This window comes from Lycorma delicatula, chromosome 2 (assembly GCF_047948215.1).
Source record: "Lycorma delicatula isolate Av1 chromosome 2, ASM4794821v1, whole genome shotgun sequence".
Lineage (NCBI taxonomy): Eukaryota > Metazoa > Arthropoda > Insecta > Hemiptera > Fulgoridae > Lycorma > Lycorma delicatula.
Window position 1 is genome coordinate 39145955 of NC_134456.1, and position 15999 is coordinate 39161953.

Consider the following 15999-nt stretch of genomic DNA (forward strand, 5'->3'; position numbering starts at 1 on the left):
GCCCGAGTTCGACGCGGTTGCGGTAATCCGATATTACAAGCATTGTTGATAGTGAGTGAATGCAAGTTGTCGGTGAGGTACTGGTAAAAAGTAGTGAAAATGAAAGTAATATAGTATTATATTTTATTCATAAAGTGTAGGGTAGTTCTATTATAAACAGTAAAATTAATAATATTTGCAGAAAATTGAATTGAATGAACTTTCAACTTGTCCTTATTTGAATTAGTATTTTGTATGTTATACATATGTATTTTCATCATCATTATTATTATTAGAAGTAGATGCAGTATTAGTAGTAGTAGTAGTATTATCATTATTATTATTTATTTTATTTTTTGTGTTTTTAGAGTAACAAATTTATTTACAAGAAATTTTTAATTTGTTAATCTTTCAATACCCCGGTCGAACCGCGAACACACGACAATACGTGTATATACCTTATACAATATATATAGATGTATAATAATCATTAATAAGAACATAAACACTGATCAATTCCGAACATAAAACACAAATAAAACGCTAATAGTCGTATCATTTGAGCACATATTATCTGTACACGTTAAATGGAGACGTAGAAAATTCAGAGATTTTATTTTAAATTTGCATTATTTAAAATTCATCAACTTAATAATATTGTTTCCATAAATGAAAATCTCATAAAACTGTATCTCTTTAAATAACACTATAAAGTGTACTTTGGGTTTACGGTAAATGGGTTTTTGCTGTAAACGAAAGGCGCTAAATAAACAGAGTAAATAACTGTGGGAAGATTTTTTTTTTTTTAATGAATCGGTTATTAATTACAAATGGCATGGGAAGTGTAAGAAGAGTTTTTTCGTACAACTATTTATTGTACCGATTTACAGTTCTGTTCTGATCAAGTTCAGTTGATCCGATCAACAGTTCTGTTGTTTGGTTTGAAAAAAGTGGATAATATTACTGTTTTTTTTTTTTTTTTTTTTTTTTTTTTTTTTTTTAGAAATAAGTGACTATTTGTTTTCTTCAAGGAAAGATTCGTATACATAAACGCGTGGAAAAATTAAAACTTTTAATTTACTTAATATTGGTTTAAATTATTCATATTTGTGGATGCAAAACAATGATCTGAGTTAATATTTTACTTTGAAAACTCTTTCTAACTTTTTTATGAATCCCCAAGAGGTATTATATTTCATACAGAAATATACGTAGACGTAATAAATATTAAATAACGTCTGTAAGCTTATCATATTGTTAAAACGCTTTAAAAAAACAACATGTTTTGATTTTAATGCAAACGAAATCAATTTTTTCCTCCCAAGAAAGTTTTTATCTAACAAAATATCAGAAATTTCACATACGAAATTTAATCGGAAATTTTAAATAATACTGTTGATAATAAACCTTCTATGAGGTTTGTGTATTAAAGATATTTAATGTTTAAAGTTTTGGAAAAAAAAGCTAGTTTCCATGCTAGTAATAATTAAACTAAGTATGAGAAGTAGGTCTTATTTTACCTGTTTAATACAAAAAAAAAAAAAAAAAAAATGGCAGATTTCAACCATATTTAATTTTTTTCATTTGAATTGTTTTTTATGAAAATACATATTTTGAAAATAAGCATCATTATTATCAGCTTACACAATATTACACAAATATTTTGATTTGTATACCATTTTCTTTGAGAACATTTTACGTATAAACAAAGAGATAGCTGTACACTAATCACATACTATCTTTTCAATAGAGCAATGACTTTAAGTAATAACAATATTTGCACAAAACAACATTTTTAAAATCGGTACTTCTTAAATATATAAATAACTATTTTATTCGGTTCAATATTTACTTAATATGTCATAATAATCATATCCGGATTGGACAAAATATTTACTTATTTTTAAAACTTCTTTGAATTTTACCAACGTAAAAGAATAGTAGCAAACTAATTTTTTTGGTACTGATATTAGTAAATGCGTTACTCATTTCAATATAATAACGATAAAATAAAATCAAATAACTAAAAAAGAAAAATGTTACTTACATGTATAAATAAATAGATCATGGTGTTTTAATGATGTTATATCATTACCTGAAACAAAGAAAAAAAAACATAAACAACTCTGGATTTAAATATTAATTTGATTATTTTTTTTATAAATAAAATATAGATTATTCTTTGTTTCAAACTATGAATGATTATACCTTCTACAAGAAATTAATAAAGGAGATAAACAGATTGACGAGATCTCAGACACGAACATTTTTTTCAAAGCAAATCTACTATTAAAACTTAGATTTATAAAAAAAAATTGAAACTAGGAAAATATACCATTTTGAAATTATTAAAACTTTATATTAGTCATTAATTTAAATGTTAAATTGAAATAAAAGGAATCGATTTCAATGCGGTTTTTTAAAACTATAATTATTTAAGAGGAGAGCTTTTTCAAAGATTAAAAAAATAATTTTTAAAACTGGAATTTTTAAAAATATTCTCGTTTTGTTTAAAACTTTTTACTTCTCATTCCAAAAAGTTGCAGTCCCGGAAAAAGAATATTATCTTTTATATCGCTTTAATACTATAAAAAAAAAAAAAACATTGCCAAAAAACCCTTACATATTTTTATTCAAATTATTTATCAAGCATGCTATTCAACAAATGCTTTCAAAAATTATTCTTCCTTTTTTTTTTTACAAAAATAGATATTTTACGTAATTTCAAATATAATTAAACCATAAAAGCAAGAGAAAGATAAGAAAATTTTTTGAGTACATTACTTTTTATGTTATAAACCACTGCATAAAACAAAAAAATATTTCAGTATTTTATATCAAAATCATATTATGTTCAGTCAAAGATAACATTAATCTTGTAAATATTTAGACTAAAACTTAGTAACTTGACTGAATTAAAGAAGTCATTAATACTGTTTAAATCAGAATGAATTGATACGAATGTTAAGGACGAAGGAGAGGAAAATTGTAGCTTTAGGCAGTAAGAAATAAAAGGTAGGAAAAACACAACGTAAAAGAAATTGAAGACATCGTTCCATAGGAAAGGAGGGGAGTTGGAACGCTATGATGGATGGCTTAGCCAATTCTTGTGCCGCAGCTTATCAGCAAAAAGGAAATATTCTCAAGTGAAATTCAGTCTCTTATACTACACAACGGTAAAAAATAAAATTACCTTAGTCGTAACAAATTTTAAGTTTAAAAAATATGAAATATAATTTAAACGTTTAAAACTAAATTTCATTCAAAGAAGAAAAAAAATATCTGATGTAATGAAAGCGAATATTAGTCAATGAGATGATAAAATTTTTAGTTTTTTTTCATTATAAGAAATTTCATTTATGATACAAAAGTAAATATGATTAATTTAAAATTAAGAAAGGCAATGAAATAACATTAAGTTTAATACAAACAAATTACTAATATTAATTAATAATTATGAGGTAAATTATTAATTAATATTGATAATTTATAAGCAATGATATGTATAACAAATAAAGAAAATATTTAAATTTGAAAATGAGGATTAACACAAAAGGTTAGTTAAAACCAAAAAAGTGGATGCCCGTTTCCTTTGTTAAACAATAATCATCAATAGATCATAAAGAAATACTAAACGATAACATATATTTTTTTTTATTTTTGCTCCATAAACTCTCTTAATTTTCGTAATTTTTTTAAATATGAGTATGTACTTTTTCATTTATTTATTTTTTGCATGCTACTTCCTCAATATCTACTGATTAATAATTAATCAGTATTAAGGAATTAATAACAATCAGTATTTGGTTGTTACTAATTAAACAACCAAAATAGCCATCAAGTCTTAAATTTAAATAAAATTTTTTGTTAGTAGTTTATAAGCCTTTTCTTGTTTTCCAGCATATTTCAACAACCATATAGGATAACTCTTTCTTTCTTATAAAGAAGATATTTAACAAAAATATTTTCTTACGTTAGACATATATATATATAAATATATAATAAATACATATATATATATATATATGTAAATATATATAAAATGTGTATTGTGTGTGTGTGTGTGTGTGTGTGTGTGTGTGTGTGTGTGTGTTTTTTTGACGACAAAAACATTTATTTTAAAACGGGACTGTTTTAAAATGCCAGTTTAATACTGGTCACGTAGTAATCCGTCCCATAACAGAGTCTCTTCCCTGCTAGTCTAATAAAATAGAAGTTGTGAGATATATATGAGTTAAACAGCTGATGTGTAACAGTGCAGACGTGTTTTTCTTCTGACTCTTAATAAGTTTTCGTTTTCTGTGTGTTTTAGTTTTCGTGTTCTTGTTCATGTTTTGTTTTGTGTTCTTTTCGTGTTTTGTTTTTGTTCATTTTTAGTTTCTTTTTATTTTATTAAATATTTCATTTAGTATAATTTTATTTATTTCAATAGCGTGTTGCTATGGACCAGCTACAAGCTGTTACTCATAGCAACGGCGAATGTAGCAACAACATATAACCTGATATGAACCCTACACTATCAACCAACGGGATACGCGTGCTAAAATGTTGGAACAGGGACTCTAGAAAACCGGCGCGGCGTAAGTCGATTAGAGATGTCATTGTGGTAACAGGAGTGACGTATCAGGAACAGAAAGTGAAGGTGACATTACAGACATCACAGACTTTAGTGAGGCAAATCCGCCCTGCCAGCTAGTACCTCGAATGCAAACCAAAATGATCAGTTGGCAGACCGATGAAGTTCCGGTGGCGAAAAAACGCCAACAAATATATTATACAGAACCTACTACTCGCGTTGAATCAGCCGGTCAATCTAATTTTACAGTTCTTAGAGCTAACAACTTTAGTTTTCTTGAAAACATTGCGGAAAATGAAAGTTTTCAAGCGAAACCATTGTAGCCAGAGCCTACTTTTGTGACAGGCGTCAACTCGATAACTAAATTGAAGAGTTTCTTAGCACACTTATTTCCTGATAATGATGTTACGAAATACACTTTGACGACAATGAGATAGACACACGGTAAAAGTTATACTAGTGAACACTGAAACATATAAAATAATCAGGTCAAAAATGCTTGAGGACAATGTGAGTCATTAGACATACAAGCTTAAACATGAAAGGGCATATAGAGTGGTCATGCGAGGCATGCATCACTCGAAAGACAAAACGGTAATCATTGATGAATTGACTAAATTAGGCCCGAGGTTAGAAATGTTGCTAATGCTCTTCATCGTCAAATGAAGGAACCGCTACCACTTTATTTCGTAGATTTAGAGCCGAAGCCTTATAGGGAAATTTTTAACGTGAAATCTCTGAATTATACAATTGTACGCTTTGGGGCTCCGTATGTCAAAAGGGAAATTGTCCAATGCAAACGTTGATAACGGTTTGGACATACTAAAAATCCATGCAATCGCCCATACCGGTGTGTAAAATTTGGTGTAGATCATGCGACTATAAACTGTTCTAAGGCATCACAGGTTCCAGCTTCCAGCGTTAACTGCGGCGACAAAAACCCAGTGAGTTACAAAGGGTGTTAAATTTATTAACAATACAACACTAAGGTCTATCCATCCAAACCCGCCCTATCTTCTAGGGTTACAACTACTAGGAATGCTAACTGCAATAATACTAATTCTACTGTCAATAACAACACTTCGCATGCCAAAGGAGGAGGTGTGCGGGTAACTGACTCGAGTGACAATGATTCTCATATTTGTAATAGGCTGGTTATTTCTGGTCCTACCTACGCTGAAAAAGTTACAATGTGTGAGCCCTCTGATAGCAGTGATAATGAATATAAACATAGTCTGAATACCTCTGGTTCTAACTACAGTGAACGAATTAAGATGAGTGGTTCCTATGGTCAGCAAACTACTGATAACCAGAATTTTCACGGGGTCATGCATATCGTAGATCATATGTTTCAAAGATTTGAATGATGGGAATTATGATGGACAGGATGTTCGGAGTTAACCTGAGTCATCATGAAAAAAAATTAACAACTTTCAGATTAGCAATCTGGAATGCTAACGGATTGTCGGATGAGAAACTAGATTTGGATCTTTTGTTTCCTTATTATTAAGCCACAAACCACTGGGTCTGTGGCTACTTAATGTTGGTTCAAGTAGATCTTACATACTTATTGTTCAATTTTCTTACTGAACAGATTGTAAAGTTGATGTGATGTTATAAAAACAATAAAAAAAATATATACACACATACACATACACAAACAAGTTGAATAGTATAAATTAAAAACGGTAGGCGTTGTTTTAAAGATTTAAATTTTAAAAGATGAGGAGACAGGAGAAAGTAATTGCGAAGTGAATCCAAAACATGATGTCAAACGCCATCTATCAATAAAATCATCGATCCTATGTCATTTTGTGGGTCATTGTCCTCTACCTAAGTAATTTACTTACAAATATCAGTCAAGGTCGGGTTTTTCTTTGCTTACTATGAAAACCGCGCAGACCACAGTAATCAGGTTTAAAACTGCGTGGTTTCTTGCCTCATATCACTTTCACTCTTACTCATGCTATTAGTTAAATCAGTGCGGGCTACTTCGTTTTGTAACTAACCTTCATCAGGGTGAAGTCACTTACCCAGTACGATTTACTTAATGTTTTCCTTCTCATATATTTTTTTTTAAATTATATATTATTAGCTTATCCTTTGCTTTATTTCGTAATTATTTTATGTTTATCTTTCATTAAAAAGAAATCTATATTTGTCGTCCTCTTTAGTTTTAAAAACGTTTATATCAGGCTCTGAAACGAAATAATTAACGAAAAAGTAAAAAGTAATCAATTTGATAGCCCGTATTACATTTTTTACGTAATAAACTTTGCATACGAATTTAAAAAAAAAAAAATATTATATTTAAATTTTAGATTCTCTAATAATTATTTAATTTTTAAATCTCTTAATTAAAAAATCCCTTTCGGCACGCCGAAAAGCTGAGGTAGATTTCATCGGCGCTTACTAGGGGAAAATTTCCACCTTAAAGTTAAGAAAAACTTCAAATTTACTCAATACGACAATGGTTGCATGTGAAAAAAGTTTCACATGTTTAGCAACCGACAAGCCTCATCTTGGTCAGCCCCATTTTGGTCATCCCTTGCCGTAAAGGTTGGTCATATCAAAAATTGTTTCAAACAAAAGTTTTAGGTAATGTTTAGAGGACTAAAGTCACTTTAAACCGATTTTATAATGTACCTATTAAGGGAGGTATGATTATTTTTTGTCTTCAAAACCCCATATTTTTCCACCCCGTGGGCAAATGGTTGATGATATAAAAAACCCTTACTTGATAAGTTTTAGACCCTTATACAATGAATAGTAGGACCTTTAAACCAATTCAATATTTTACTTAATAAGAAAGTTATAGCAATATTTTTTTTCTTCGAAAGAACCCCCCCCCGTTCCACCCCCATGGTCCGCTTTTGGCCGTTAACGAACTCGACCGAGATTTTGGGACGAGTTATTTTCAAGGAACAATTTGAAGGTGATTGGCTCAAAATTACGGCAGTTATCGTGTCCACAAAATAGTGAAATATATATATATATATAAACTTTTGAACCGACTGTGGTTTTAGGGTCTGGAGGATGTGAAACGCCAAGATGTCGAAATTTTCCGTAAGTCAAATCATGGTACCCATTACAATAACTAGCTTTTTTCTAAAAATTTCATTAAACACGAAAAAATAAGAAATTTGCTCTTTTTGAGACTTCTATAACTTTTCTATACGATTATGATCTACGTATATGTAACAATGCTTTTTAAAATACCAATTTTTTACGATTTATTATATGAAAATAATTTAGAATTCACTTATTTACGATTCTAATGTCTTTAGAGAGAAATTATTTTACCATGAAAACTGTTTCCCATTTCCTGGCTGTTTCTGGCACTCACTTCCTGAACGAATAATTCTATCTATGATATTGTTATTTGTCGAAGTTAATTATGTTTAATCTTAATTTACACTTTTTAAAATTGCATCCGTCCTTAATTGTTTAATTTGTTAAACTTTTTTTATTATATTCTATTTTACAATCTTATATTTTTTATATAGTTTATGTTTATTTGTCTGTAATAACAATTCTTTTTTAATTTAGTAATGAATATAAATCTGTATGAATTTGTTTTTATAATAAAGGTAAATGTGTATTTTATTTGATAGCATAGTATAATTTTATCATAAGTCTTTCTAGATTTGCCAACTTCAATGTGTAATAATGCCATTAAAACTTATTTTTCTTATCGTTTCAAAGCTTATTTGAATCGATTACATTTACACAAAACTTTAGTAAATTGGATCATTCCCCAAATTACATGATAAGGAGTCCTCAGCGAAACTTCTCAAAAATTACATACTAACATAATAAAAACTTATATGTCAAGCACATGCAATTAGCAATAAATAACCCGTAAGAAACAACCCTCTCACAACATAAAAACAGAGATCACTAGAATACTAGACAACAGAAAGCATTTTAATATGTATAAACAGACGTAAAAAAAGGATGAACCAATGAAAAAAAGAAGAAAAATACAAGTAACAATTTGAAATTAAAAGTTGAATAGATAATGCACAACACTTACATCCGAGTCAACTGTAGACATATTAAGGCAGTACAGGGACACTTAGGTCAAGAACGTGAAGTCGGTTCAACCTTCTAATATCATCCCCATTGTCCAGTAGGTTTACTGCCAAGTCATTTGTATGATAGTTAAGCCATTGTTCGTACTTTGAATTGAAACGTTGTATCGTCTACCGCACCTAATTCTAAATATTCCTGGATCTCACTGTTACTTGTAAACCAAGGGTGCCTCTGTTATACACCTCGCTCCCTTATTCTGAAACCGCAGTAAGATGTCTATATTGCATCTGCTTGCGGTACCTCATAGTTTAATCCCATAATTCCACACAACTTTTAGAGTTACTGAATATACCATCAGCTTATTAGACAAGGACACACGAGAACGTCTGACCAACAACCAGAACATTTTCTTGAACTTTATCTAAAGTTGCCGTCTCTTCTCTCTTTCATGAAATTTCCACGTTAGACGCCGTTAGAGGTGTAAAACTGGTACCTCACACTCACAATTTGCGGAATTACAACGCCATCAAGGTAGACCCGCGTGAGCAGTCACCTCTACTCATCGAAAATTAAATCCTATTCATACATAAAATATGCAAAAATTGCTTTGGATCTTGGCCGATACGTACTTCCACAGGTGCTATTATTTACTCGGCTACATTCACTAATTCATGAGTGTCGCGAGACTATTTGTATCCAGCTTACTGATATATTTCATTACTATTCTTTCCATATTGAAATAATTCAATACGTTTAAATCAATTCAAACTAAAAAACTTGTATTAAAATCAGAAAAATACATCATAATTCATGTTTAAAATATCTCTGATAAAATAATTAGTTGATGAAAAAGTTCATATAATGATTTTAATACCTTTTCATGGTAAAATATAATTTATGTAACAGTTTTTATTGATTTTTAGAAATGTTATTCAAATTCTTTAATCTTTAAAATTAAAAAAAAAACTCTGGAGACATATAGAATGATTTTAAGCCCCAATTTTTTTTTATCCTGATATCTGATAGAATAATAGTATAGACTAACTACTGATAAAATAATAGTAATGGATGAGTTGTTATCACAAAGGTACTTTTTTTTAAAACAATCTGAGTTCAAAACTTTTATCTTGATTATGTATAAATTATTAATATAATATAATAATAATTGTGATGTGTTCATTCTGATTTTTTAAAATTATTACCGTATTTTGTAAACACATGAAGTATGGAGCTATCAGTCCGCAAACAGTTATGATATCGCAAAAAACCGGTTCTGTCATTCGGACAAAGTTAGGAATATTCTCGTTTCTTTTTCATAATAATCAATTATTAATTTAAAAATAATCTCTACTATTTTTCATCAGAATGTGCACTATTTCAAAATGGTTACAAAATATAATTAAATTTCAATCCATATTAGTTATAAAAAAATTAACGGATTTTGTTTTTAATAAATACAAATTATTAGGTTAAACTTATTAAAAGATTTTAGGGTATATCATCGATTGTACGTTTAATGTTATAATAATAGAATTCCATGTTTGAAAACAATTTACAATTTCATAAACTCTAATTACACTATAAAATTAAAATGGTGCTGTTTTACAGTGTATTTTATGACTTTATGTGGATAATAAATTATTCTTTACGTTCCTAGAAAGTTATGTAAACTTTCAATAAAATTTATGGGTTTGTGTCATATGCATAGGCTACTAAATGAATTATTACGCGTGTAAATATTTGAACTTATTGGTTCCCAATAATGAATACAACGGTTATAGAAAACAGCAAACTTTGTATACGATTAAAAAACAATTGTATTTAGTCCATTTCAATTTTACAACACAAATTTTATTTTTTTTATTATTTATTCTTTTAACAACTAATTTTATATAAAGCTTTCTAGGTATAAAACTATAAGGAAATATGATGAAAGAAAGTTGAAGTGCAAAATTGCTTCTCACATGTAAAATTATTTTAAATATTTATGAAATTACAAAAAACAAAATAAACAATAATAAATTAGAAAAATAAAGATAAATTTATGTTTGTATAATTTATTTTTTTCTAATGTGTACGTCACAATCTGTTCAACTAGTGAACAATAAGCAACCTCCCCACGCCCCCTAATTGAGATGAAGATGATATTTATGACATAAATGTGGTATGACAGAAATGAAAAAATACCACCAAAAAAATATATAATAAAAGATGCATCTCAATAAATACCAAACTCAGACACTACAGAACTGTAATCAAACCCATAATATCATATGGAAGCAAAACACTCTTCAAACTAAAATCCAGCATTTCCTACTCAGCAGAGAATAGAAAGAAGAATTCTAAGAACATGTATAAATAAAAGACGACTTACTGATGGGGGAGAATGGAGACTCATACCAAACCAAGAGGTACAAAAAGACGTGGAATCAGTTCTAGACTACTTTAGAAAGAAAAGAATCTCCTTCTTTGGACACATAATAATAACAGAACCGAACAGACTCGTCACGAAACTGGTCGAGAAATACTGGAAAATGTCCAAAACACCAACCTGGAAAACCGAAATTAAACAAGATATGCAAGAACTAGAAATCACAATAGAAAATTTACGAAAAAACTGACAATATAAAAATATTAAAAGAAGCAAATTCCAGATTTAAAATTAAAGAAAAGAAAACAACAACAAGGGTTTGTTCAGAAGAACTCAGAAAAGCAAGATCTGACAGCATGAAGAAGTATTGAGAAGCAATGAAGAAAAAAAAAGAAAAAGAAAAGACGAACCAGAGGTGACTAAAGTGGTCCACTGTGACCTCAAAATCCTCAAAAAAAAAGAGATATAGTTTTGTATAGACCCAGGGCGACCATTTCTGAGATGTGTGGTTAATTGAACTCTAACCATCTAATACACTAGTATCCCCAGTCTAGAATTCAAATCCATATAAATGCAACTTTTACTAGGATTTGAAACTTAAAGCCTTCGGTTTCGAAAATCAGCAGTTAAATAATCGATTTGCGTCGACTACTTAACTAGTAGACCTAAGGATTAATAATAAATTAATTAAATATAATAATGTATAACAACAATGAAATATGAAGAATACATGAGATATTGGGCAATGTACCGAATCAATCTTCCAGAAACTTAATTCACATGAACAATCTTCACTATTTCAAATAAAGTGAGTGCAAAAAAGTTTGTTTTTTTTAGGAATGGATTACCACCATACCATTTTTATATTTCATTCTTGAAAGTTTAATTTCTTCAATAGATTCTTAAATTTTTCATATCATCAGACTGAGATAATGATGTTAAAGAACAGTCAAGAAAAACTTAGATCCGGAGTAACAGTGCAAGGTGAAAAGATAAAAGATGCTACGATTTGCTGATATAGTAATTCTAGCTGAGAGTAAAAAGATTTAGAAGAAACAATGAATAGCATGGATGAAGTCCTACGCAAGAACTACCACATGAAAATATGAACAAAACGAAAGTAAGAAGATGTAGTAGAAATAAAGTAAATAGATCACGGAAAACAAAAATAGGACGAGAAAAGACTATGGAGGTAGAGAATTTTGTTATTTGGAAAATAGAATTACTAAAGATGGATGAAGCAGGAGCAATAGAACGCCGAATAGCAAAGGCAAAACGAGCTTTCAGTCAGAAGTATAATTTGCTTACATCAAAAATTAATTTAAACATCAGGAAATAATTTTTGAAAATTTGGAGCATAGCTTATATGGAAGTGAAACTTGGACGATCCGAATACCTGAGAAGAAAATATTAGAAGCTTTTGCAATTTGGTGCTACAGGAGAATGTTAAAAATCAGATGTATGGATAAAGTGACAAATGAAGAGATATTGCGGCAAACTGATGAAAAAAGAAGCAATTGGAAAAATATAAGTAAAAGAAGAGACAGACTCGTAGGCTACATCTAAAGGCATCCTGCAATAGTCGTTTTGATATTGGAGGGACAGGCAGATGGGAAAACGTTTGCAAGTATTTATAAATTCCTAACTTTTGCTAGGAATTTAGATGTAGGGAGTATATTAAAATGAAATGACTGGCACTAGATAGGAAATTTTGAACAGATGAATCAAACCAATGAAATCACTAAAGATAAAAAAAAGATATTTTTAAAAGGTTTGAGAAAGGTAAGCTTCTTTCTTACAATAAATTTAATGTATTTTGAATTGTCTCTAGTAGTGTAAAAATGCCGGTTCTGGGACAAGCGTCATCAATGACGTCATCAAAAAAAAATCAATGACGTCATCACCCCCCCTCTGACGTCATCAAAAAAAAAAAAAAAAAAAATTGACCTTTGACCCGAAAAAAAAAAAAAAAAAAATTGACCTTTGACCCGAAAAAAAAAAAAAAAAAAAAAAAAAAAAAAAAAAAAATTGACCTTTGACCCGAAAAAAAAAAAAAAAAAAAAAAAAAATTGACCTTTGACCCGAAAAAAAAAAAAAAAAAAAAAAAAAAAATTTCAAAAAAAAAAAAAAAAAAAAAAAAAAAAATGTGCTTACTTCGGCATAAAAAAATGTACACGTGCTTGCTGACTTTGCATTAACCTTGTTTACTAGTTTGAAAGTCAACCGATAATGCATTTGCGTCAATTGGTGATAGCATTGTTATTTTCAAAGTTATCTCAATGATAATGATAGCCGATACATATAAATACCCGCCAAAAATTTAACGGATTCATACTACGTTTTGCTGTTACTGTTACGTTTTGCTGCTACTATTATATTATCATCTTTATCATCTTTATTTAAAGAGGTAAGTGAAATAATATTTAAATGTAAAATTATTCGCTTAAATATAATTCTATTTCATATTTATTTAATAATTATTTTTCCAGCCAATATTTAAATGTAAAATAATTCTGTTCCAGTTTATGTATTTAAAATCAATTCTTGTACATCTAGTTCATAAAATTAAAATAAATAGTAATGCAACTGTTTTCTTTGCAGATTAAATAAAATTAATACTCTTGTTACTGTTACGTTTTGCTGCTACTATTATATTATCATCTTTATCATCTTTATTTAAAGAGGTAAGTGAAATAATATTTAAATGTAAAATTATTCGCTTAAATATAATTCTATTTCATATTTATTTAATAATTATTTTTCCAGCCAATATTTAAATGTAAAATAATTCTGTTCCAGTTTATGTATTTAAAATCAATTCTTGTACATCTAGTTCATAAAATTAAAATAAATAGTAATGCAACTGTTTTCTTTGCAGATTAAATAAAATTAATACTCTTGTTACTGTTACGTTTTGCTGCTACTATTATATTATCATCTTTATCATCTTTATTTAAAGAGGTAAGTGAAATAATATTTAAATGTAAAATTATTCGCTTAAATTAAAATCAATTCTTGTACATCTAGTTCACAAAATTAAAATAAATAGTAATGCAACTGTTTTTTTTACAGATTAAATAAAATTACTTTGTTATCTTCATTTAAAGAGATAAATATAAAATAGTTTTTAAAAATGTGTTTACAAAAAAATGAATTTTTTGTTAAAAATATGTTTGACATTGATGAAGAGATTGATGAAAGTGAAGAAGAGGTTGATGAAAGCGACGTATGTAGTGATTGTGAAAATATTGGACATGAATGTAAAACTAAATGGTGTATAGTTCCATTTGAATCTTTAGCAGTAGGAGACTTATTTGATGTTTGCCAGCAATTGTTTCCCGACTATTTTGTAGATGTAGTAGGTGAGACAATAGATTCTGATGATGAAGAGGGAATAGAAGTTCCTACTGCAGTAGTAATAATAACAGAAAACCCGATACCATTTACAGCAATATATCATCCACTACATGGTGAGGGTTGGGATGGGATTGTATATTTTTAAAAAAATTCTAATTTAGTAATTCAATAATTAATTCATTTAATATAAATTTATGTTTTCAGAAATGTTATTTTGTTTAGAATCATTCCAAGATGAAGTAATAGCATTGTGTGATGAAAATTTAACATCGGATAGAGTATTTTTAAGTTTAATTAAAAAGCAATCACCATTTACTACAAAAATTAATTTGAACATTAATCAGAATTTAAACATAGAAAGTATAATTAATATTAAAAATTGGATAAGAGATCTTTGTTTAGAAAACGATTCATATTTTAGTGTAGCTACAAATGCTATTATTTATTTAAATGAGTTTTTATCAAAAGAAAAAATTGAAAGTGCGGAACTAAAGTTAATAGCTTGTGTGTGTTTATTTATTAGTTCAAAATATATTGAAGCGTATAATTATTTTTTAGTAAGTGATTTAATTAGTTTAACTTCTGGATTATATAATAAAAATGATATTTTTAATTATGAGATAAAAATTTTGAAATGTTTACAATGGAAAATTGCAATTGTTACTCCACATAGTTTTATACTTCAAATTGTGATTAGGAGTAAGATCATAAATCAGTACAGTATAAGAAATATTATGTATTTATCACATGCTATTATAAATGAATTGATATGCGTTGATTTTGATAATATTTTACCTAGCGAACTTGCTGCAGTATCTGTTTGCATTTCTCTTAGTTTTTGTATTTCTTCGAAAAATATTTTTAAGTTACTTATTGATGAGGTTGAACAAATTATAAATTCGAAAAATATAAGAAATTTTATTTTAAAAACGTTAAATAATGAATTCATTTTTAAACAGATGAGTCGAGCAAGAAGAATTATTATATCTGATGAGGAAGAAGAAGAAGTACAATTAGTTAACAACGGTGAAATTTCAAACATCTTACGAGGTATGGAGGCTGTCGAACCTGCAGAAAATGAAGCTAGACCGGGTCCATCCGGTTTACAACATTCTTCAGCTGGTGGGTTGATTAATATGGAACCGGATGAACTTTCAATAACATTAATTGATATTATTATTCTATTTTATTCGTATGGTTTGATTTCTATCACCCTCTGGCAAGAAGCATTACGTAGGGCTGAAGAGAAAGTTATGGCGCATCCATCAATAAAAATAAAATCTATATTTCAGATTTTAAAAATTTATATACAAGGACTCAGAACTAGGGTAATGTTACCTCACGCATATGATGATAACCAAATGGGTATTTTAGATGTGTTACATAAAACATTACCCTGTAGTGAGATTCTTGTAGGGGCGAAAGGATTGAGTGATTCAGATAAGCCACAATTTTTAAAATCTGATGTAGATGAAATCTGGAATTACATGAAGGTTTGTAATAGAAAAAGGACAATTGAAGACGTTTTTAACGAAGAGGCCATCCCGCAACGTGAACCATTTACTTATTCACAATCAATTGAGATAAAATTAAATGACAAACAATTTTTAGCATGGACACCAGCAAAAAAAGGTAAATATTTGGTAAGGCTAGAGTTGTTTGAGACAGATGACATTGAAGG

The 15999-nt window shown here is 28.6% G+C and overlaps 2 protein-coding genes across 2 annotated transcripts in view; one reads left to right on the plus strand and one right to left on the minus strand.

Annotated features, from left to right (window-relative positions):
- The window catches only part of LOC142319869 (uncharacterized), a 535079-nt gene that overhangs the window by 315726 nt on the left and 203354 nt on the right, over positions 1-15999 (minus strand). The window lies entirely within an intron of this gene.
- LOC142319795 (uncharacterized) overlaps positions 1-15999 on the plus strand; it is a 47904-nt gene that overhangs the window by 31667 nt on the left and 238 nt on the right. Inside the window, exons 3-5 of the mRNA XM_075357480.1 lie at positions 14152-14451; positions 15278-15440; positions 15633-15961. Coding sequence (XP_075213595.1) covers positions 14152-14451; positions 15278-15440; positions 15633-15961 — 792 coding nt within the window. The remainder of the gene's footprint in view (positions 1-14151; positions 14452-15277; positions 15441-15632; positions 15962-15999) is intronic.